Genomic DNA, 20,538 nt, shown 5'->3' on the forward strand with positions numbered 1-20,538 from the left:
GGGTTACACTCACTTTGCCCACTTTGCTTTCCCAGTTGTCCAGTATCTCATTTCTAAATGACTAAATTCTAAGCATGTTTGGTCCTCTTCATTGCACAGATTTTCAGAGTCACCCTTGACAGCGACTTGCCTGAGAGACTGCTGCTCCCGAGCGATGACACAGCTCTGAAGGGCATTGAGCAGTTGCGTATTGAGTTCCAAACTGTGACCGGTGGTGAATCAGCAAGACTGCAAGTGGAGGTTCTGGGATGTGCAGAAGGTAGGCTGCCCTAAAGGTTATTTTCATGTGTTTGTTTTGCTTGTTGGCTTTTTTATATGTTATTTACGGTTTCATCAAGTACATTTTGTCTGAAGTTGAACCTTGCAAGTTGCACGGAAAAAAACAGTTTGATGATATGACCTCGGGCCAAAGGTCTCACTACTTGCAAAATGCAAGGTATCTTTTTCATCGGCTCATCCAAGTACATATTTGTGTTTGCATTCTTTAGAATACACAACAACTGAAATGACCACTAAAGTCACCACTGTCACAACACCGACAACAACTGTCAGCGAAGAAACAACAAGCTCCCGAACCACGACGTCACAAATGTCAACTACTCCAGGTGAATAGTGTGGACGTGAACTTTTTACTAAAATTATCACCCTCGGACATTTCCATACCACCTCTCATCAAGCTTTTTCCACCCGAAATTACGCATGTCAGTGCTTTCTTTTCTGCATTTACCAACCGTTTCTGGATATTCTCAATGCAGGTTACTGTCTAGAGCCCATGGATGGGGAAAAGGGACTTGAACCTGAAGTTAAGGCGGCTGGAGATCTCACAATTGATAGTCAGACCTCCTACTTGACAATCACCCAGTTGCCAATTGACCCAAGCTCAAGTGATATCCCCAGCGTAGAGCTCCTCTTCCGTCAACCCATCAAGGTCACAGCAGTAGTCTTAGCCTCGCGTTCTCCTCAAGCAACAAGTGCACCCACGGGTCAGCCAGCAGCAAGCACAACCACATCCAGGACTGCTGCAGGGGAGAGGCTGACTGAGGTCACCCTCACTCTGTCCACCAAGAAGCCCGACGATGATGAATTCACTACACTGGTTGATGATAACACCAACCAGCCCAAGGTATTAATACAGCCGTGTTAAACACTTGGCATTGCTTCTTTCTACGACCAGCTTGTGTCCTTGATTTTGTTTCGCTCAGTTGTTTACATCCAGGCTCCTGTTTTTCTTCTCAAGCCCAACACTGACCAATGTACTGACCAGGGCATTTTTCTCCCATCTTTTCCAGTTGATAACTGTCCGTCTGGAAGGAGACCAACCCGAAATCAAGTACTTGCCGATAGATGAAGACACACTGGATGGCATCACTGAACTGCGCGTACAATTCCAGTCTGTCAGTGACGATGACGCAACAACATTTGAGTTACATGTTCTGGGTTGCATCAAAGGTAGACCTTTAGAAATGTTCTTTTATTGTCTAAAACTCGAAAGATATATTCAGAACACTTTGTCCTGTTATTCGGCACCAACATCCGAATGTCACCGTTCAGGCGATCTAAATAAACCACCAAAAGATGTAATTTTGTTTCCTCGCAGACTATTCTGTCAAAGACTTTATGCTTTAAATACACATTTCTCAACATTATTACCATTTTGCATAGAATACACCACTCAGCCGACGACAAGAACCACCAGTGTCACCACCACTCTGATAACCACGACTCCTCCCTCATCAACAACCCAAGGTAAAGCAGGCCCAGTCATTGAAGATTAAATTGCCAACTCTTTTGCATCGACATCTCCATAGGTTTTGCTTGTGTTGGAAATGGGTTCTGTCTGGTGCCTGGAAACGTTTGCAGTTTATATCCCACTTGACCCAAATCGTTGGCTGTGTCTTGACGGAAGCCCTGTTTTCTCCCTGCAGGGTACTGTCTGGAATCCATGGATAGCGAGTCTGGACTTTTGTCGGATGTCAGAGGTAGAGGTTCAGTGTTGCCGGACAAAACCAAAGGTGACATCCAACTGACAGACCTTCCCATCACTCCGGAAGCAGAAGAGCCTTCCAGTCTAGACAGTGATTTCAATGGACGTGTCATTGCCAGAGCCATCAGGTTCAGGCTGCAATCCACAATATCCTCCACCACTCCGACAGGTGCTGGAGAAGAAATTACGCCTCTTGAAATCACTCTGACTTTGCTTGTTAAGAAGCCAGGAGATAGCGACTTCACGCCCGTTTTGGAAGGGGACACTACTCAAAAGAAGGTAAGAAAGCCCCCAAATCAACAGAATCGGGTTACACTCACTTTGCCCACTTTGCTTTCCCAGTTGTCCAGTATCTCATTTCTAAATGACTAAATTCTAAGCATGTTTGGTCCTCTTCATTGCACAGATTTTCAGAGTCACCCTTGACAGCGACTTGCCTGAGAGACTGCTGCTCCCGAGCGATGACACAGCTCTGAAGGGCATTGAGCAGTTGCGTATTGAGTTCCAAACTGTGACCGGTGGTGAATCAGCAAGACTGCAAGTGGAGGTTCTGGGATGTGCAGAAGGTAGGCTGCCCTAAAGGTTATTTTCATGTGTTTGTTTTGCTTGTTGGCTTTTTTATATGTTATTTACGGTTTCATCAAGTACATTTTGTCTGAAGTTGAACCTTGCAAGTTGCACGGAAAAAAACAGTTTGATGATATGACCTCGGGCCAAAGGTCTCACTACTTGCAAAATGCAAGGTATCTTTTTCATCGGCTCATCCAAGTACATATTTGTGTTTGCATTCTTTAGAATACACAACAACTGAAATGACCACTAAAGTCACCACTGTCACAACACCGACAACAACTGTCAGCGAAGAAACAACAAGCTCCCGAACCACGACGTCACAAATGTCAACTACTCCAGGTGAATAGTGTGGACGTGAACTTTTTACTAAAATTATCACCCTCGGACATTTCCATACCACCTCTCATCAAGCTTTTTCCACCCGAAATTACGCATGTCAGTGCTTTCTTTTCTGCATTTACCAACCGTTTCTGGATATTCTCAATGCAGGTTACTGTCTAGAGCCCATGGATGGGGAAAAGGGACTTGAACCTGAAGTTAAGGCGGCTGGAGATCTCACAATTGATAGTCAGACCTCCTACTTGACAATCACCCAGTTGCCAATTGACCCAAGCTCAAGTGATATCCCCAGCGTAGAGCTCCTCTTCCGTCAACCCATCAAGGTCACAGCAGTAGTCTTAGCCTCGCGTTCTCCTCAAGCAACAAGTGCACCCACGGGTCAGCCAGCAGCAAGCACAACCACATCCAGGACTGCTGCAGGGGAGAGGCTGACTGAGGTCACCCTCACTCTGTCCACCAAGAAGCCCGACGATGATGAATTCACTACACTGGTTGATGATAACACCAACCAGCCCAAGGTATTAATACAGCCGTGTTAAACACTTGGCATTGCTTCTTTCTACGACCAGCTTGTGTCCTTGATTTTGTTTCGCTCAGTTGTTTACATCCAGGCTCCTGTTTTTCTTCTCAAGCCCAACACTGACCAATGTACTGACCAGGGCATTTTTCTCCCATCTTTTCCAGTTGATAACTGTCCGTCTGGAAGGAGACCAACCCGAAATCAAGTACTTGCCGATAGATGAAGACACACTGGATGGCATCACTGAACTGCGCGTACAATTCCAGTCTGTCAGTGACGATGACGCAACAACATTTGAGTTACATGTTCTGGGTTGCATCAAAGGTAGACCTTTAGAAATGTTCTTTTATTGTCTAAAACTCGAAAGATATATTCAGAACACTTTGTCCTGTTATTCGGCACCAACATCCGAATGTCACCGTTCAGGCGATCTAAATAAACCACCAAAAGATGTAATTTTGTTTCCTCGCAGACTATTCTGTCAAAGACTTTATGCTTTAAATACACATTTCTCAACATTATTACCATTTTGCATAGAATACACCACTCAGCCGACGACAAGAACCACCAGTGTCACCACCACTCTGATAACCACGACTCCTCCCTCATCAACAACCCAAGGTAAAGCAGGCCCAGTCATTGAAGATTAAATTGCCAACTCTTTTGCATCGACATCTCCATAGGTTTTGCTTGTGTTGGAAATGGGTTCTGTCTGGTGCCTGGAAACGTTTGCAGTTTATATCCCACTTGACCCAAATCGTTGGCTGTGTCTTGACGGAAGCCCTGTTTTCTCCCTGCAGGGTACTGTCTGGAATCCATGGATAGCGAGTCTGGACTTTTGTCGGATGTCAGAGGTAGAGGTTCAGTGTTGCCGGACAAAACCAAAGGTGACATCCAACTGACAGACCTTCCCATCACTCCGGAAGCAGAAGAGCCTTCCAGTCTAGACAGTGATTTCAATGGACGTGTCATTGCCAGAGCCATCAGGTTCAGGCTGCAATCCACAATATCCTCCACCACTCCGACAGGTGCTGGAGAAGAAATTACGCCTCTTGAAATCACTCTGACTTTGCTTGTTAAGAAGCCAGGAGATAGCGACTTCACGCCCGTTTTGGAAGGGGACACTACTCAAAAGAAGGTAAGAAAGCCCCCAAATCAACAGAATCGGGTTACACTCACTTTGCCCACTTTGCTTTCCCAGTTGTCCAGTATCTCATTTCTAAATGACTAAATTCTAAGCATGTTTGGTCCTCTTCATTGCACAGATTTTCAGAGTCACCCTTGACAGCGACTTGCCTGAGAGACTGCTGCTCCCGAGCGATGACACAGCTCTGAAGGGCATTGAGCAGTTGCGTATTGAGTTCCAAACTGTGACCGGTGGTGAATCAGCAAGACTGCAAGTGGAGGTTCTGGGATGTGCAGAAGGTAGGCTGCCCTAAAGGTTATTTTCATGTGTTTGTTTTGCTTGTTGGCTTTTTTATATGTTATTTACGGTTTCATCAAGTACATTTTGTCTGAAGTTGAACCTTGCAAGTTGCACGGAAAAAAACAGTTTGATGATATGACCTCGGGCCAAAGGTCTCACTACTTGCAAAATGCAAGGTATCTTTTTCATCGGCTCATCCAAGTACATATTTGTGTTTGCATTCTTTAGAATACACAACAACTGAAATGACCACTAAAGTCACCACTGTCACAACACCGACAACAACTGTCAGCGAAGAAACAACAAGCTCCCGAACCACGACGTCACAAATGTCAACTACTCCAGGTGAATAGTGTGGACGTGAACTTTTTACTAAAATTATCACCCTCGGACATTTCCATACCACCTCTCATCAAGCTTTTTCCACCCGAAATTACGCATGTCAGTGCTTTCTTTTCTGCATTTACCAACCGTTTCTGGATATTCTCAATGCAGGTTACTGTCTAGAGCCCATGGATGGGGAAAAGGGACTTGAACCTGAAGTTAAGGCGGCTGGAGATCTCACAATTGATAGTCAGACCTCCTACTTGACAATCACCCAGTTGCCAATTGACCCAAGCTCAAGTGATATCCCCAGCGTAGAGCTCCTCTTCCGTCAACCCATCAAGGTCACAGCAGTAGTCTTAGCCTCGCGTTCTCCTCAAGCAACAAGTGCACCCACGGGTCAGCCAGCAGCAAGCACAACCACATCCAGGACTGCTGCAGGGGAGAGGCTGACTGAGGTCACCCTCACTCTGTCCACCAAGAAGCCCGACGATGATGAATTCACTACACTGGTTGATGATAACACCAACCAGCCCAAGGTATTAATACAGCCGTGTTAAACACTTGGCATTGCTTCTTTCTACGACCAGCTTGTGTCCTTGATTTTGTTTCGCTCAGTTGTTTACATCCAGGCTCCTGTTTTTCTTCTCAAGCCCAACACTGACCAATGTACTGACCAGGGCATTTTTCTCCCATCTTTTCCAGTTGATAACTGTCCGTCTGGAAGGAGACCAACCCGAAATCAAGTACTTGCCGATAGATGAAGACACACTGGATGGCATCACTGAACTGCGCGTACAATTCCAGTCTGTCAGTGACGATGACGCAACAACATTTGAGTTACATGTTCTGGGTTGCATCAAAGGTAGACCTTTAGAAATGTTCTTTTATTGTCTAAAACTCGAAAGATATCTTCAGAACACTTTGTCCTGTTATTCGGCACCAACATCCGAATGTCACCGTTCAGGCGATCTAAATAAACCACCAAAAGATGTAATTTTGTTTCCTCGCAGACTATTCTGTCAAAGACTTTATGCTTTAAATACACATTTCTCAACATTATTACCATTTTGCATAGAATACACCACTCAGCCGACGACAAGAACCACCAGTGTCACCACCACTCTGATAACCACGACTCCTCCCTCATCAACAACCCAAGGTAAAGCAGGCCCAGTCATTGAAGATTAAATTGCCAACTCTTTTGCATCGACATCTCCATAGGTTTTGCTTGTGTTGGAAATGGGTTCTGTCTGGTGCCTGGAAACGTTTGCAGTTTATATCCCACTTGACCCAAATCGTTGGCTGTGTCTTGACGGAAGCCCTGTTTTCTCCCTGCAGGGTACTGTCTGGAATCCATGGATAGCGAGTCTGGACTTTTGTCGGATGTCAGAGGTAGAGGTTCAGTGTTGCCGGACAAAACCAAAGGTGACATCCAACTGACAGACCTTCCCATCACTCCGGAAGCAGAAGAGCCTTCCAGTCTAGACAGTGATTTCAATGGACGTGTCATTGCCAGAGCCATCAGGTTCAGGCTGCAATCCACAATATCCTCCACCACTCCGACAGGTGCTGGAGAAGAAATTACGCCTCTTGAAATCACTCTGACTTTGCTTGTTAAGAAGCCAGGAGATAGCGACTTCACGCCCGTTTTGGAAGGGGACACTACTCAAAAGAAGGTAAGAAAGCCCCCAAATCAACAGAATCGGGTTACACTCACTTTGCCCACTTTGCTTTCCCAGTTGTCCAGTATCTCATTTCTAAATGACTAAATTCTAAGCATGTTTGGTCCTCTTCATTGCACAGATTTTCAGAGTCACCCTTGACAGCGACTTGCCTGAGAGACTGCTGCTCCCGAGCGATGACACAGCTCTGAAGGGCATTGAGCAGTTGCGTATTGAGTTCCAAACTGTGACCGGTGGTGAATCAGCAAGACTGCAAGTGGAGGTTCTGGGATGTGCAGAAGGTAGGCTGCCCTAAAGGTTATTTTCATGTGTTTGTTTTGCTTGTTGGCTTTTTTATATGTTATTTACGGTTTCATCAAGTACATTTTGTCTGAAGTTGAACCTTGCAAGTTGCACGGAAAAAAACAGTTTGATGATATGACCTCGGGCCAAAGGTCTCACTACTTGCAAAATGCAAGGTATCTTTTTCATCGGCTCATCCAAGTACATATTTGTGTTTGCATTCTTTAGAATACACAACAACTGAAATGACCACTAAAGTCACCACTGTCACAACACCGACAACAACTGTCAGCGAAGAAACAACAAGCTCCCGAACCACGACGTCACAAATGTCAACTACTCCAGGTGAATAGTGTGGACGTGAACTTTTTACTAAAATTATCACCCTCGGACATTTCCATACCACCTCTCATCAAGCTTTTTCCACCCGAAATTACGCATGTCAGTGCTTTCTTTTCTGCATTTACCAACCGTTTCTGGATATTCTCAATGCAGGTTACTGTCTAGAGCCCATGGATGGGGAAAAGGGACTTGAACCTGAAGTTAAGGCGGCTGGAGATCTCACAATTGATAGTCAGACCTCCTACTTGACAATCACCCAGTTGCCAATTGACCCAAGCTCAAGTGATATCCCCAGCGTAGAGCTCCTCTTCCGTCAACCCATCAAGGTCACAGCAGTAGTCTTAGCCTCGCGTTCTCCTCAAGCAACAAGTGCACCCACGGGTCAGCCAGCAGCAAGCACAACCACATCCAGGACTGCTGCAGGGGAGAGGCTGACTGAGGTCACCCTCACTCTGTCCACCAAGAAGCCCGACGATGATGAATTCACTACACTGGTTGATGATAACACCAACCAGCCCAAGGTATTAATACAGCCGTGTTAAACACTTGGCATTGCTTCTTTCTACGACCAGCTTGTGTCCTTGATTTTGTTTCGCTCAGTTGTTTACATCCAGGCTCCTGTTTTTCTTCTCAAGCCCAACACTGACCAATGTACTGACCAGGGCATTTTTCTCCCATCTTTTCCAGTTGATAACTGTCCGTCTGGAAGGAGACCAACCCGAAATCAAGTACTTGCCGATAGATGAAGACACACTGGATGGCATCACTGAACTGCGCGTACAATTCCAGTCTGTCAGTGACGATGACGCAACAACATTTGAGTTACATGTTCTGGGTTGCATCAAAGGTAGACCTTTAGAAATGTTCTTTTATTGTCTAAAACTCGAAAGATATATTCAGAACACTTTGTCCTGTTATTCGGCACCAACATCCGAATGTCACCGTTCAGGCGATCTAAATAAACCACCAAAAGATGTAATTTTGTTTCCTCGCAGACTATTCTGTCAAAGACTTTATGCTTTAAATACACATTTCTCAACATTATTACCATTTTGCATAGAATACACCACTCAGCCGACGACAAGAACCACCAGTGTCACCACCACTCTGATAACCACGACTCCTCCCTCATCAACAACCCAAGGTAAAGCAGGCCCAGTCATTGAAGATTAAATTGCCAACTCTTTTGCATCGACATCTCCATAGGTTTTGCTTGTGTTGGAAATGGGTTCTGTCTGGTGCCTGGAAACGTTTGCAGTTTATATCCCACTTGACCCAAATCGTTGGCTGTGTCTTGACGGAAGCCCTGTTTTCTCCCTGCAGGGTACTGTCTGGAATCCATGGATAGCGAGTCTGGACTTTTGTCGGATGTCAGAGGTAGAGGTTCAGTGTTGCCGGACAAAACCAAAGGTGACATCCAACTGACAGACCTTCCCATCACTCCGGAAGCAGAAGAGCCTTCCAGTCTAGACAGTGATTTCAATGGACGTGTCATTGCCAGAGCCATCAGGTTCAGGCTGCAATCCACAATATCCTCCACCACTCCGACAGGTGCTGGAGAAGAAATTACGCCTCTTGAAATCACTCTGACTTTGCTTGTTAAGAAGCCAGGAGATAGCGACTTCACGCCCGTTTTGGAAGGGGACACTACTCAAAAGAAGGTAAGAAAGCCCCCAAATCAACAGAATCGGGTTACACTCACTTTGCCCACTTTGCTTTCCCAGTTGTCCAGTATCTCATTTCTAAATGACTAAATTCTAAGCATGTTTGGTCCTCTTCATTGCACAGATTTTCAGAGTCACCCTTGACAGCGACTTGCCTGAGAGACTGCTGCTCCCGAGCGATGACACAGCTCTGAAGGGCATTGAGCAGTTGCGTATTGAGTTCCAAACTGTGACCGGTGGTGAATCAGCAAGACTGCAAGTGGAGGTTCTGGGATGTGCAGAAGGTAGGCTGCCCTAAAGGTTATTTTCATGTGTTTGTTTTGCTTGTTGGCTTTTTTATATGTTATTTACGGTTTCATCAAGTACATTTTGTCTGAAGTTGAACCTTGCAAGTTGCACGGAAAAAAACAGTTTGATGATATGACCTCGGGCCAAAGGTCTCACTACTTGCAAAATGCAAGGTATCTTTTTCATCGGCTCATCCAAGTACATATTTGTGTTTGCATTCTTTAGAATACACAACAACTGAAATGACCACTAAAGTCACCACTGTCACAACACCGACAACAACTGTCAGCGAAGAAACAACAAGCTCCCGAACCACGACGTCACAAATGTCAACTACTCCAGGTGAATAGTGTGGACGTGAACTTTTTACTAAAATTATCACCCTCGGACATTTCCATACCACCTCTCATCAAGCTTTTTCCACCCGAAATTACGCATGTCAGTGCTTTCTTTTCTGCATTTACCAACCGTTTCTGGATATTCTCAATGCAGGTTACTGTCTAGAGCCCATGGATGGGGAAAAGGGACTTGAACCTGAAGTTAAGGCGGCTGGAGATCTCACAATTGATAGTCAGACCTCCTACTTGACAATCACCCAGTTGCCAATTGACCCAAGCTCAAGTGATATCCCCAGCGTAGAGCTCCTCTTCCGTCAACCCATCAAGGTCACAGCAGTAGTCTTAGCCTCGCGTTCTCCTCAAGCAACAAGTGCACCCACGGGTCAGCCAGCAGCAAGCACAACCACATCCAGGACTGCTGCAGGGGAGAGGCTGACTGAGGTCACCCTCACTCTGTCCACCAAGAAGCCCGACGATGATGAATTCACTACACTGGTTGATGATAACACCAACCAGCCCAAGGTATTAATACAGCCGTGTTAAACACTTGGCATTGCTTCTTTCTACGACCAGCTTGTGTCCTTGATTTTGTTTCGCTCAGTTGTTTACATCCAGGCTCCTGTTTTTCTTCTCAAGCCCAACACTGACCAATGTACTGACCAGGGCATTTTTCTCCCATCTTTTCCAGTTGATAACTGTCCGTCTGGAAGGAGACCAACCCGAAATCAAGTACTTGCCGATAGATGAAGACACACTGGATGGCATCACTGAACTGCGCGTACAATTCCAGTCTGTCAGTGACGATGACGCAACAACATTTGAGTTACATGTTCTGGGTTGCATCAAAGGTAGACCTTTAGAAATGTTCTTTTATTGTCTAAAACTCGAAAGATATCTTCAGAACACTTTGTCCTGTTATTCGGCACCAACATCCGAATGTCACCGTTCAGGCGATCTAAATAAACCACCAAAAGATGTAATTTTGTTTCCTCGCAGACTATTCTGTCAAAGACTTTATGCTTTAAATACACATTTCTCAACATTATTACCATTTTGCATAGAATACACCACTCAGCCGACGACAAGAACCACCAGTGTCACCACCACTCTGATAACCACGACTCCTCCCTCATCAACAACCCAAGGTAAAGCAGGCCCAGTCATTGAAGATTAAATTGCCAACTCTTTTGCATCGACATCTCCATAGGTTTTGCTTGTGTTGGAAATGGGTTCTGTCTGGTGCCTGGAAACGTTTGCAGTTTATATCCCACTTGACCCAAATCGTTGGCTGTGTCTTGACGGAAGCCCTGTTTTCTCCCTGCAGGGTACTGTCTGGAATCCATGGATAGCGAGTCTGGACTTTTGTCGGATGTCAGAGGTAGAGGTTCAGTGTTGCCGGACAAAACCAAAGGTGACATCCAACTGACAGACCTTCCCATCACTCCGGAAGCAGAAGAGCCTTCCAGTCTAGACAGTGATTTCAATGGACGTGTCATTGCCAGAGCCATCAGGTTCAGGCTGCAATCCACAATATCCTCCACCACTCCGACAGGTGCTGGAGAAGAAATTACGCCTCTTGAAATCACTCTGACTTTGCTTGTTAAGAAGCCAGGAGATAGCGACTTCACGCCCGTTTTGGAAGGGGACACTACTCAAAAGAAGGTAAGAAAGCCCCCAAATCAACAGAATCGGGTTACACTCACTTTGCCCACTTTGCTTTCCCAGTTGTCCAGTATCTCATTTCTAAATGACTAAATTCTAAGCATGTTTGGTCCTCTTCATTGCACAGATTTTCAGAGTCACCCTTGACAGCGACTTGCCTGAGAGACTGCTGCTCCCGAGCGATGACACAGCTCTGAAGGGCATTGAGCAGTTGCGTATTGAGTTCCAAACTGTGACCGGTGGTGAATCAGCAAGACTGCAAGTGGAGGTTCTGGGATGTGCAGAAGGTAGGCTGCCCTAAAGGTTATTTTCATGTGTTTGTTTTGCTTGTTGGCTTTTTTATATGTTATTTACGGTTTCATCAAGTACATTTTGTCTGAAGTTGAACCTTGCAAGTTGCACGGAAAAAAACAGTTTGATGATATGACCTCGGGCCAAAGGTCTCACTACTTGCAAAATGCAAGGTATCTTTTTCATCGGCTCATCCAAGTACATATTTGTGTTTGCATTCTTTAGAATACACAACAACTGAAATGACCACTAAAGTCACCACTGTCACAACACCGACAACAACTGTCAGCGAAGAAACAACAAGCTCCCGAACCACGACGTCACAAATGTCAACTACTCCAGGTGAATAGTGTGGACGTGAACTTTTTACTAAAATTATCACCCTCGGACATTTCCATACCACCTCTCATCAAGCTTTTTCCACCCGAAATTACGCATGTCAGTGCTTTCTTTTCTGCATTTACCAACCGTTTCTGGATATTCTCAATGCAGGTTACTGTCTAGAGCCCATGGATGGGGAAAAGGGACTTGAACCTGAAGTTAAGGCGGCTGGAGATCTCACAATTGATAGTCAGACCTCCTACTTGACAATCACCCAGTTGCCAATTGACCCAAGCTCAAGTGATATCCCCAGCGTAGAGCTCCTCTTCCGTCAACCCATCAAGGTCACAGCAGTAGTCTTAGCCTCGCGTTCTCCTCAAGCAACAAGTGCACCCACGGGTCAGCCAGCAGCAAGCACAACCACATCCAGGACTGCTGCAGGGGAGAGGCTGACTGAGGTCACCCTCACTCTGTCCACCAAGAAGCCCGACGATGATGAATTCACTACACTGGTTGATGATAACACCAACCAGCCCAAGGTATTAATACAGCCGTGTTAAACACTTGGCATTGCTTCTTTCTACGACCAGCTTGTGTCCTTGATTTTGTTTCGCTCAGTTGTTTACATCCAGGCTCCTGTTTTTCTTCTCAAGCCCAACACTGACCAATGTACTGACCAGGGCATTTTTCTCCCATCTTTTCCAGTTGATAACTGTCCGTCTGGAAGGAGACCAACCCGAAATCAAGTACTTGCCGATAGATGAAGACACACTGGATGGCATCACTGAACTGCGCGTACAATTCCAGTCTGTCAGTGACGATGACGCAACAACATTTGAGTTACATGTTCTGGGTTGCATCAAAGGTAGACCTTTAGAAATGTTCTTTTATTGTCTAAAACTCGAAAGATATCTTCAGAACACTTTGTCCTGTTATTCGGCACCAACATCCGAATGTCACCGTTCAGGCGATCTAAATAAACCACCAAAAGATGTAATTTTGTTTCCTCGCAGACTATTCTGTCAAAGACTTTATGCTTTAAATACACATTTCTCAACATTATTACCATTTTGCATAGAATACACCACTCAGCCGACGACAAGAACCACCAGTGTCACCACCACTCTGATAACCACGACTCCTCCCTCATCAACAACCCAAGGTAAAGCAGGCCCAGTCATTGAAGATTAAATTGCCAACTCTTTTGCATCGACATCTCCATAGGTTTTGCTTGTGTTGGAAATGGGTTCTGTCTGGTGCCTGGAAACGTTTGCAGTTTATATCCCACTTGACCCAAATCGTTGGCTGTGTCTTGACGGAAGCCCTGTTTTCTCCCTGCAGGGTACTGTCTGGAATCCATGGATAGCGAGTCTGGACTTTTGTCGGATGTCAGAGGTAGAGGTTCAGTGTTGCCGGACAAAACCAAAGGTGACATCCAACTGACAGACCTTCCCATCACTCCGGAAGCAGAAGAGCCTTCCAGTCTAGACAGTGATTTCAATGGACGTGTCATTGCCAGAGCCATCAGGTTCAGGCTGCAATCCACAATATCCTCCACCACTCCGACAGGTGCTGGAGAAGAAATTACGCCTCTTGAAATCACTCTGACTTTGCTTGTTAAGAAGCCAGGAGATAGCGACTTCACGCCCGTTTTGGAAGGGGACACTACTCAAAAGAAGGTAAGAAAGCCCCCAAATCAACAGAATCGGGTTACACTCACTTTGCCCACTTTGCTTTCCCAGTTGTCCAGTATCTCATTTCTAAATGACTAAATTCTAAGCATGTTTGGTCCTCTTCATTGCACAGATTTTCAGAGTCACCCTTGACAGCGACTTGCCTGAGAGACTGCTGCTCCCGAGCGATGACACAGCTCTGAAGGGCATTGAGCAGTTGCGTATTGAGTTCCAAACTGTGACCGGTGGTGAATCAGCAAGACTGCAAGTGGAGGTTCTGGGATGTGCAGAAGGTAGGCTGCCCTAAAGGTTATTTTCATGTGTTTGTTTTGCTTGTTGGCTTTTTTATATGTTATTTACGGTTTCATCAAGTACATTTTGTCTGAAGTTGAACCTTGCAAGTTGCACGGAAAAAAACAGTTTGATGATATGACCTCGGGCCAAAGGTCTCACTACTTGCAAAATGCAAGGTATCTTTTTCATCGGCTCATCCAAGTACATATTTGTGTTTGCATTCTTTAGAATACACAACAACTGAAATGACCACTAAAGTCACCACTGTCACAACACCGACAACAACTGTCAGCGAAGAAACAACAAGCTCCCGAACCACGACGTCACAAATGTCAACTACTCCAGGTGAATAGTGTGGACGTGAACTTTTTACTAAAATTATCACCCTCGGACATTTCCATACCACCTCTCATCAAGCTTTTTCCACCCGAAATTACGCATGTCAGTGCTTTCTTTTCTGCATTTACCAACCGTTTCTGGATATTCTCAATGCAGGTTACTGTCTAGAGCCCATGGATGGGGAAAAGGGACTTGAACCTGAAGTTAAGGCGGCTGGAGATCTCACAATTGATAGTCAGACCTCCTACTTGACAATCACCCAGTTGCCAATTGACCCAAGCTCAAGTGATATCCCCAGCGTAGAGCTCCTCTTCCGTCAACCCATCAAGGTCACAGCAGTAGTCTTAGCCTCGCGTTCTCCTCAAGCAACAAGTGCACCCACGGGTCAGCCAGCAGCAAGCACAACCACATCCAGGACTGCTGCAGGGGAGAGGCTGACTGAGGTCACCCTCACTCTGTCCACCAAGAAGCCCGACGATGATGAATTCACTACACTGGTTGATGATAACACCAACCAGCCCAAGGTATTAATACAGCCGTGTTAAACACTTGGCATTGCTTCTTTCTACGACCAGCTTGTGTCCTTGATTTTGTTTCGCTCAGTTGTTTACATCCAGGCTCCTGTTTTTCTTCTCAAGCCCAACACTGACCAATGTACTGACCAGGGCATTTTTCTCCCATCTTTTCCAGTTGATAACTGTCCGTCTGGAAGGAGACCAACCCGAAATCAAGTACTTGCCGATAGATGAAGACACACTGGATGGCATCACTGAACTGCGCGTACAATTCCAGTCTGTCAGTGACGATGACGCAACAACATTTGAGTTACATGTTCTGGGTTGCATCAAAGGTAGACCTTTAGAAATGTTCTTTTATTGTCTAAAACTCGAAAGATATATTCAGAACACTTTGTCCTGTTATTCGGCACCAACATCCGAATGTCACCGTTCAGGCGATCTAAATAAACCACCAAAAGATGTAATTTTGTTTCCTCGCAGACTATTCTGTCAAAGACTTTATGCTTTAAATACACATTTCTCAACATTATTACCATTTTGCATAGAATACACCACTCAGCCGACGACAAGAACCACCAGTGTCACCACCACTCTGATAACCACGACTCCTCCCTCATCAACAACCCAAGGTAAAGCAGGCCCAGTCATTGAAGATTAAATTGCCAACTCTTTTGCATCGACATCTCCATAGGTTTTGCTTGTGTTGGAAATGGGTTCTGTCTGGTGCCTGGAAACGTTTGCAGTTTATATCCCACTTGACCCAAATCGTTGGCTGTGTCTTGACGGAAGCCCTGTTTTCTCCCTGCAGGGTACTGTCTGGAATCCATGGATAGCGAGTCTGGACTTTTGTCGGATGTCAGAGGTAGAGGTTCAGTGTTGCCGGACAAAACCAAAGGTGACATCCAACTGACAGACCTTCCCATCACTCCGGAAGCAGAAGAGCCTTCCAGTCTAGACAGTGATTTCAATGGACGTGTCATTGCCAGAGCCATCAGGTTCAGGCTGCAATCCACAATATCCTCCACCACTCCGACAGGTGCTGGAGAAGAAATTACGCCTCTTGAAATCACTCTGACTTTGCTTGTTAAGAAGCCAGGAGATAGCGACTTCACGCCCGTTTTGGAAGGGGACACTACTCAAAAGAAGGTAAGAAAGCCCCCAAATCAACAGAATCGGGTTACACTCACTTTGCCCACTTTGCTTTCCCAGTTGTCCAGTATCTCATTTCTAAATGACTAAATTCTAAGCATGTTTGGTCCTCTTCATTGCACAGATTTTCAGAGTCACCCTTGACAGCGACTTGCCTGAGAGACTGCTGCTCCCGAGCGATGACACAGCTCTGAAGGGCATTGAGCAGTTGCGTATTGAGTTCCAAACTGTGACCGGTGGTGAATCAGCAAGACTGCAAGTGGAGGTTCTGGGATGTGCAGAAGGTAGGCTGCCCTAAAGGTTATTTTCATGTGTTTGTTTTGCTTGTTGGCTTTTTTATATGTTATTTACGGTTTCATCAAGTACATTTTGTCTGAAGTTGAACCTTGCAAGTTGCACGGAAAAAAACAGTTTGATGATATGACCTCGGGCCAAAGGTCTCACTACTTGCAAAATGCAAGGTATCTTTTTCATCGGCTCATCCAAGTACATATTTGTGTTTGCATTCTTTAGAATACACAACAACTGAAATGACCACTAAAGTCACCACTGTCACAACACCGACAACAACTGTCAGCGAAGAAACAACAAGCTCCCGAACCACGACGTCACAAATGTCAACTACTCCAGGTGAATAGTGTGGACGTGAACTTTTTACTAAAATTATCACCCTCGGACATTTCCATACCACCTCTCATCAAGCTTTTTCCACCCGAAATTACGCATGTCAGTGCTTTCTTTTCTGCATTTACCAACCGTTTCTGGATATTCTCAATGCAGGTTACTGTCTAGAGCCCATGGATGGGGAAAAGGGACTTGAACCTGAAGTTAAGGCGGCTGGAGATCTCACAATTGATAGTCAGACCTCCTACTTGACAATCACCCAGTTGCCAATTGACCCAAGCTCAAGTGATATCCCCAGCGTAGAGCTCCTCTTCCGTCAACCCATCAAGGTCACAGCAGTAGTCTTAGCCTCGCGTTCTCCTCAAGCAACAAGTGCACCCACGGGTCAGCCAGCAGCAAGCACAACCACATCCAGGACTGCTGCAGGGGAGAGGCTGACTGAGGTCACCCTCACTCTGTCCACCAAGAAGCCCGACGATGATGAATTCACTACACTGGTTGATGATAACACCAACCAGCCCAAGGTATTAATACAGCCGTGTTAAACACTTGGCATTGCTTCTTTCTACGACCAGCTTGTGTCCTTGATTTTGTTTCGCTCAGTTGTTTACATCCAGGCTCCTGTTTTTCTTCTCAAGCCCAACACTGACCAATGTACTGACCAGGGCATTTTTCTCCCATCTTTTCCAGTTGATAACTGTCCGTCTGGAAGGAGACCAACCCGAAATCAAGTACTTGCCGATAGATGAAGACACACTGGATGGCATCACTGAACTGCGCGTACAATTCCAGTCTGTCAGTGACGATGACGCAACAACATTTGAGTTACATGTTCTGGGTTGCATCAAAGGTAGACCTTTAGAAATGTTCTTTTATTGTCTAAAACTCGAAAGATATCTTCAGAACACTTTGTCCTGTTATTCGGCACCAACATCCGAATGTCACCGTTCAGGCGATCTAAATAAACCACCAAAAGATGTAATTTTGTTTCCTCGCAGACTATTCTGTCAAAGACTTTATGCTTTAAATACACATTTCTCAACATTATTACCATTTTGCATAGAATACACCACTCAGCCGACGACAAGAACCACCAGTGTCACCACCACTCTGATAACCACGACTCCTCCCTCATCAACAACCCAAGGTAAAGCAGGCCCAGTCATTGAAGATTAAATTGCCAACTCTTTTGCATCGACATCTCCATAGGTTTTGCTTGTGTTGGAAATGGGTTCTGTCTGGTGCCTGGAAACGTTTGCAGTTTATATCCCACTTGACCCAAATCGTTGGCTGTGTCTTGACGGAAGCCCTGTTTTCTCCCTGCAGGGTACTGTCTGGAATCCATGGATAGCGAGTCTGGACTTTTGTCGGATGTCAGAGGTAGAGGTTCAGTGTTGCCGGACAAAACCAAAGGTGACATCCAACTGACAGACCTTCCCATCACTCCGGAAGCAGAAGAGCCTTCCAGTCTAGACAGTGATTTCAATGGACGTGTCATTGCCAGAGCCATCAGGTTCAGGCTGCAATCCACAATATCCTCCACCACTCCGACAGGTGCTGGAGAAGAAATTACGCCTCTTGAAATCACTCTGACTTTGCTTGTTAAGAAGCCAGGAGATAGCGACTTCACGCCCGTTTTGGAAGGGGACACTACTCAAAAGAAGGTAAGAAAGCCCCCAAATCAACAGAATCGGGTTACACTCACTTTGCCCACTTTGCTTTCCCAGTTGTCCAGTATCTCATTTCTAAATGACTAAATTCTAAGCATGTTTGGTCCTCTTCATTGCACAGATTTTCAGAGTCACCCTTGACAGCGACTTGCCTGAGAGACTGCTGCTCCCGAGCGATGACACAGCTCTGAAGGGCATTGAGCAGTTGCGTATTGAGTTCCAAACTGTGACCGGTGGTGAATCAGCAAGACTGCAAGTGGAGGTTCTGGGATGTGCAGAAGGTAGGCTGCCCTAAAGGTTATTTTCATGTGTTTGTTTTGCTTGTTGGCTTTTTTATATGTTATTTACGGTTTCATCAAGTACATTTTGTCTGAAGTTGAACCTTGCAAGTTGCACGGAAAAAAACAGTTTGATGATATGACCTCGGGCCAAAGGTCTCACTACTTGCAAAATGCAAGGTATCTTTTTCATCGGCTCATCCAAGTACATATTTGTGTTTGCATTCTTTAGAATACACAACAACTGAAATGACCACTAAAGTCACCACTGTCACAACACCGACAACAACTGTCAGCGAAGAAACAACAAGCTCCCGAACCACGACGTCACAAATGTCAACTACTCCAGGTGAATAGTGTGGACGTGAACTTTTTACTAAAATTATCACCCTCGGACATTTCCATACCACCTCTCATCAAGCTTTTTCCACCCGAAATTACGCATGTCAGTGCTTTCTTTTCTGCATTTACCAACCGTTTCTGGATATTCTCAATGCAGGTTACTGTCTAGAGCCCATGGATGGGGAAAAGGGACTTGAACCTGAAGTTAAGGCGGCTGGAGATCTCACAATTGATAGTCAGACCTCCTACTTGACAATCACCCAGTTGCCAATTGACCCAAGCTCAAGTGATATCCCCAGCGTAGAGCTCCTCTTCCGTCAACCCATCAAGGTCACAGCAGTAGTCTTAGCCTCGCGTTCTCCTCAAGCAACAAGTGCACCCACGGGTCAGCCAGCAGCAAGCACAACCACATCCAGGACTGCTGCAGGGGAGAGGCTGACTGAGGTCACCCTCACTCTGTCCACCAAGAAGCCCGACGATGATGAATTCACTACACTGGTTGATGATAACACCAACCAGCCCAAGGTATTAATACAGCCGTGTTAAACACTTGGCATTGCTTCTTTCTACGACCAGCTTGTGTCCTTGATTTTGTTTCGCTCAGTTGTTTACATCCAGGCTCCTGTTTTTCTTCTCAAGCCCAACACTGACCAATGTACTGACCAGGGCATTTTTCTCCCATCTTTTCCAGTTGATAACTGTCCGTCTGGAAGGAGACCAACCCGAAATCAAGTACTTGCCGATAGATGAAGACACACTGGATGGCATCACTGAACTGCGCGTACAATTCCAGTCTGTCAGTGACGATGACGCAACAACATTTGAGTTACATGTTCTGGGTTGCATCAAAGGTAGACCTTTAGAAATGTTCTTTTATTGTCTAAAACTCGAAAGATATCTTCAGAACACTTTGTCCTGTTATTCGGCACCAACATCCGAATGTCACCGTTCAGGCGATCTAAATAAACCACCAAAAGATGTAATTTTGTTTCCTCGCAGACTATTCTGTCAAAGACTTTATGCTTTAAATACACATTTCTCAACATTATTACCATTTTGCATAGAATACACCACTCAGCCGACGACAAGAACCACCAGTGTCACCACCACTCTGATAACCACGACTCCTCCCTCATCAACAACCCAAGGTAAAGCAGGCCCAGTCATTGAAGATTAAATTGCCAACTCTTTTGCATCGACATCTCCATAGGTTTTGCTTGTGTTGGAAATGGGTTCTGTCTGGTGCCTGGGAAACGTTTGCAGTTTATATCCCACTTGACCCAAATCGTTGCTGTGTCTTGACGGAAGCCCTGTTTTCTCCCTGCAGGGTACTGTCTGGAATCCATGGATAGCGAGTCTGGACTTTGTCGGATGTCAGAGGTAGAGGTTCAGTGTTGCCGGACAAAACCAAAGGTGACATCCAACTGACAGACCTTCCCATCACTTCGGAAGCAGAAGAGCCTTCCAGTCTAGACAGTGATTTCAATGGACGTGTCATTGCCAGAGCCATCAGGTTCAGGCTGCAATCCACAATATCCTCCACCACTCCGACAGGTGCTGGAGAAGAAATAACGCCTCTTGAAATCACTCTGACTTTGCTTGTTAAGAAGCC

General features: G+C 45.5%; 1 protein-coding gene across 1 annotated transcript in view; it reads left to right on the plus strand.

The window, feature by feature from the left end:
- Positions 1–20,354, plus strand: part of LOC119719702 — a 44,651-nt gene extending 24,297 nt beyond the window's left edge. The window contains exons 42-95 of the mRNA XM_038189198.1: positions 100–259; positions 489–605; positions 756–1,123; positions 1,290–1,449; positions 1,663–1,746; positions 1,926–2,263; positions 2,391–2,550; positions 2,780–2,896; positions 3,047–3,414; positions 3,581–3,740; positions 3,954–4,037; positions 4,217–4,554; positions 4,682–4,841; positions 5,071–5,187; positions 5,338–5,705; positions 5,872–6,031; positions 6,245–6,328; positions 6,508–6,845; positions 6,973–7,132; positions 7,362–7,478; positions 7,629–7,996; positions 8,163–8,322; positions 8,536–8,619; positions 8,799–9,136; positions 9,264–9,423; positions 9,653–9,769; positions 9,920–10,287; positions 10,454–10,613; positions 10,827–10,910; positions 11,090–11,427; positions 11,555–11,714; positions 11,944–12,060; positions 12,211–12,578; positions 12,745–12,904; positions 13,118–13,201; positions 13,381–13,718; positions 13,846–14,005; positions 14,235–14,351; positions 14,502–14,869; positions 15,036–15,195; positions 15,409–15,492; positions 15,672–16,009; positions 16,137–16,296; positions 16,526–16,642; positions 16,793–17,160; positions 17,327–17,486; positions 17,700–17,783; positions 17,963–18,300; positions 18,428–18,587; positions 18,817–18,933; positions 19,084–19,451; positions 19,618–19,777; positions 19,991–20,074; positions 20,254–20,354. Of these exons, the coding sequence (XP_038045126.1) occupies positions 100–259; positions 489–605; positions 756–1,123; positions 1,290–1,449; positions 1,663–1,746; positions 1,926–2,263; positions 2,391–2,550; positions 2,780–2,896; positions 3,047–3,414; positions 3,581–3,740; positions 3,954–4,037; positions 4,217–4,554; positions 4,682–4,841; positions 5,071–5,187; positions 5,338–5,705; positions 5,872–6,031; positions 6,245–6,328; positions 6,508–6,845; positions 6,973–7,132; positions 7,362–7,478; positions 7,629–7,996; positions 8,163–8,322; positions 8,536–8,619; positions 8,799–9,136; positions 9,264–9,423; positions 9,653–9,769; positions 9,920–10,287; positions 10,454–10,613; positions 10,827–10,910; positions 11,090–11,427; positions 11,555–11,714; positions 11,944–12,060; positions 12,211–12,578; positions 12,745–12,904; positions 13,118–13,201; positions 13,381–13,718; positions 13,846–14,005; positions 14,235–14,351; positions 14,502–14,869; positions 15,036–15,195; positions 15,409–15,492; positions 15,672–16,009; positions 16,137–16,296; positions 16,526–16,642; positions 16,793–17,160; positions 17,327–17,486; positions 17,700–17,783; positions 17,963–18,300; positions 18,428–18,587; positions 18,817–18,933; positions 19,084–19,451; positions 19,618–19,777; positions 19,991–20,074; positions 20,254–20,354 (10,806 nt within the window). The remainder of the gene's footprint in view (positions 1–99; positions 260–488; positions 606–755; positions 1,124–1,289; positions 1,450–1,662; positions 1,747–1,925; positions 2,264–2,390; positions 2,551–2,779; positions 2,897–3,046; positions 3,415–3,580; positions 3,741–3,953; positions 4,038–4,216; positions 4,555–4,681; positions 4,842–5,070; positions 5,188–5,337; positions 5,706–5,871; positions 6,032–6,244; positions 6,329–6,507; positions 6,846–6,972; positions 7,133–7,361; positions 7,479–7,628; positions 7,997–8,162; positions 8,323–8,535; positions 8,620–8,798; positions 9,137–9,263; positions 9,424–9,652; positions 9,770–9,919; positions 10,288–10,453; positions 10,614–10,826; positions 10,911–11,089; positions 11,428–11,554; positions 11,715–11,943; positions 12,061–12,210; positions 12,579–12,744; positions 12,905–13,117; positions 13,202–13,380; positions 13,719–13,845; positions 14,006–14,234; positions 14,352–14,501; positions 14,870–15,035; positions 15,196–15,408; positions 15,493–15,671; positions 16,010–16,136; positions 16,297–16,525; positions 16,643–16,792; positions 17,161–17,326; positions 17,487–17,699; positions 17,784–17,962; positions 18,301–18,427; positions 18,588–18,816; positions 18,934–19,083; positions 19,452–19,617; positions 19,778–19,990; positions 20,075–20,253) is intronic.
- The last annotated feature ends 184 nt before the right edge of the window (positions 20,355–20,538 follow it).

The sequence above is a fragment of the Patiria miniata genome, unplaced genomic scaffold (genome assembly GCF_015706575.1).
Source record: "Patiria miniata isolate m_02_andy unplaced genomic scaffold, ASM1570657v1 HiC_scaffold_8, whole genome shotgun sequence".
Lineage (NCBI taxonomy): Eukaryota > Metazoa > Echinodermata > Asteroidea > Valvatida > Asterinidae > Patiria > Patiria miniata.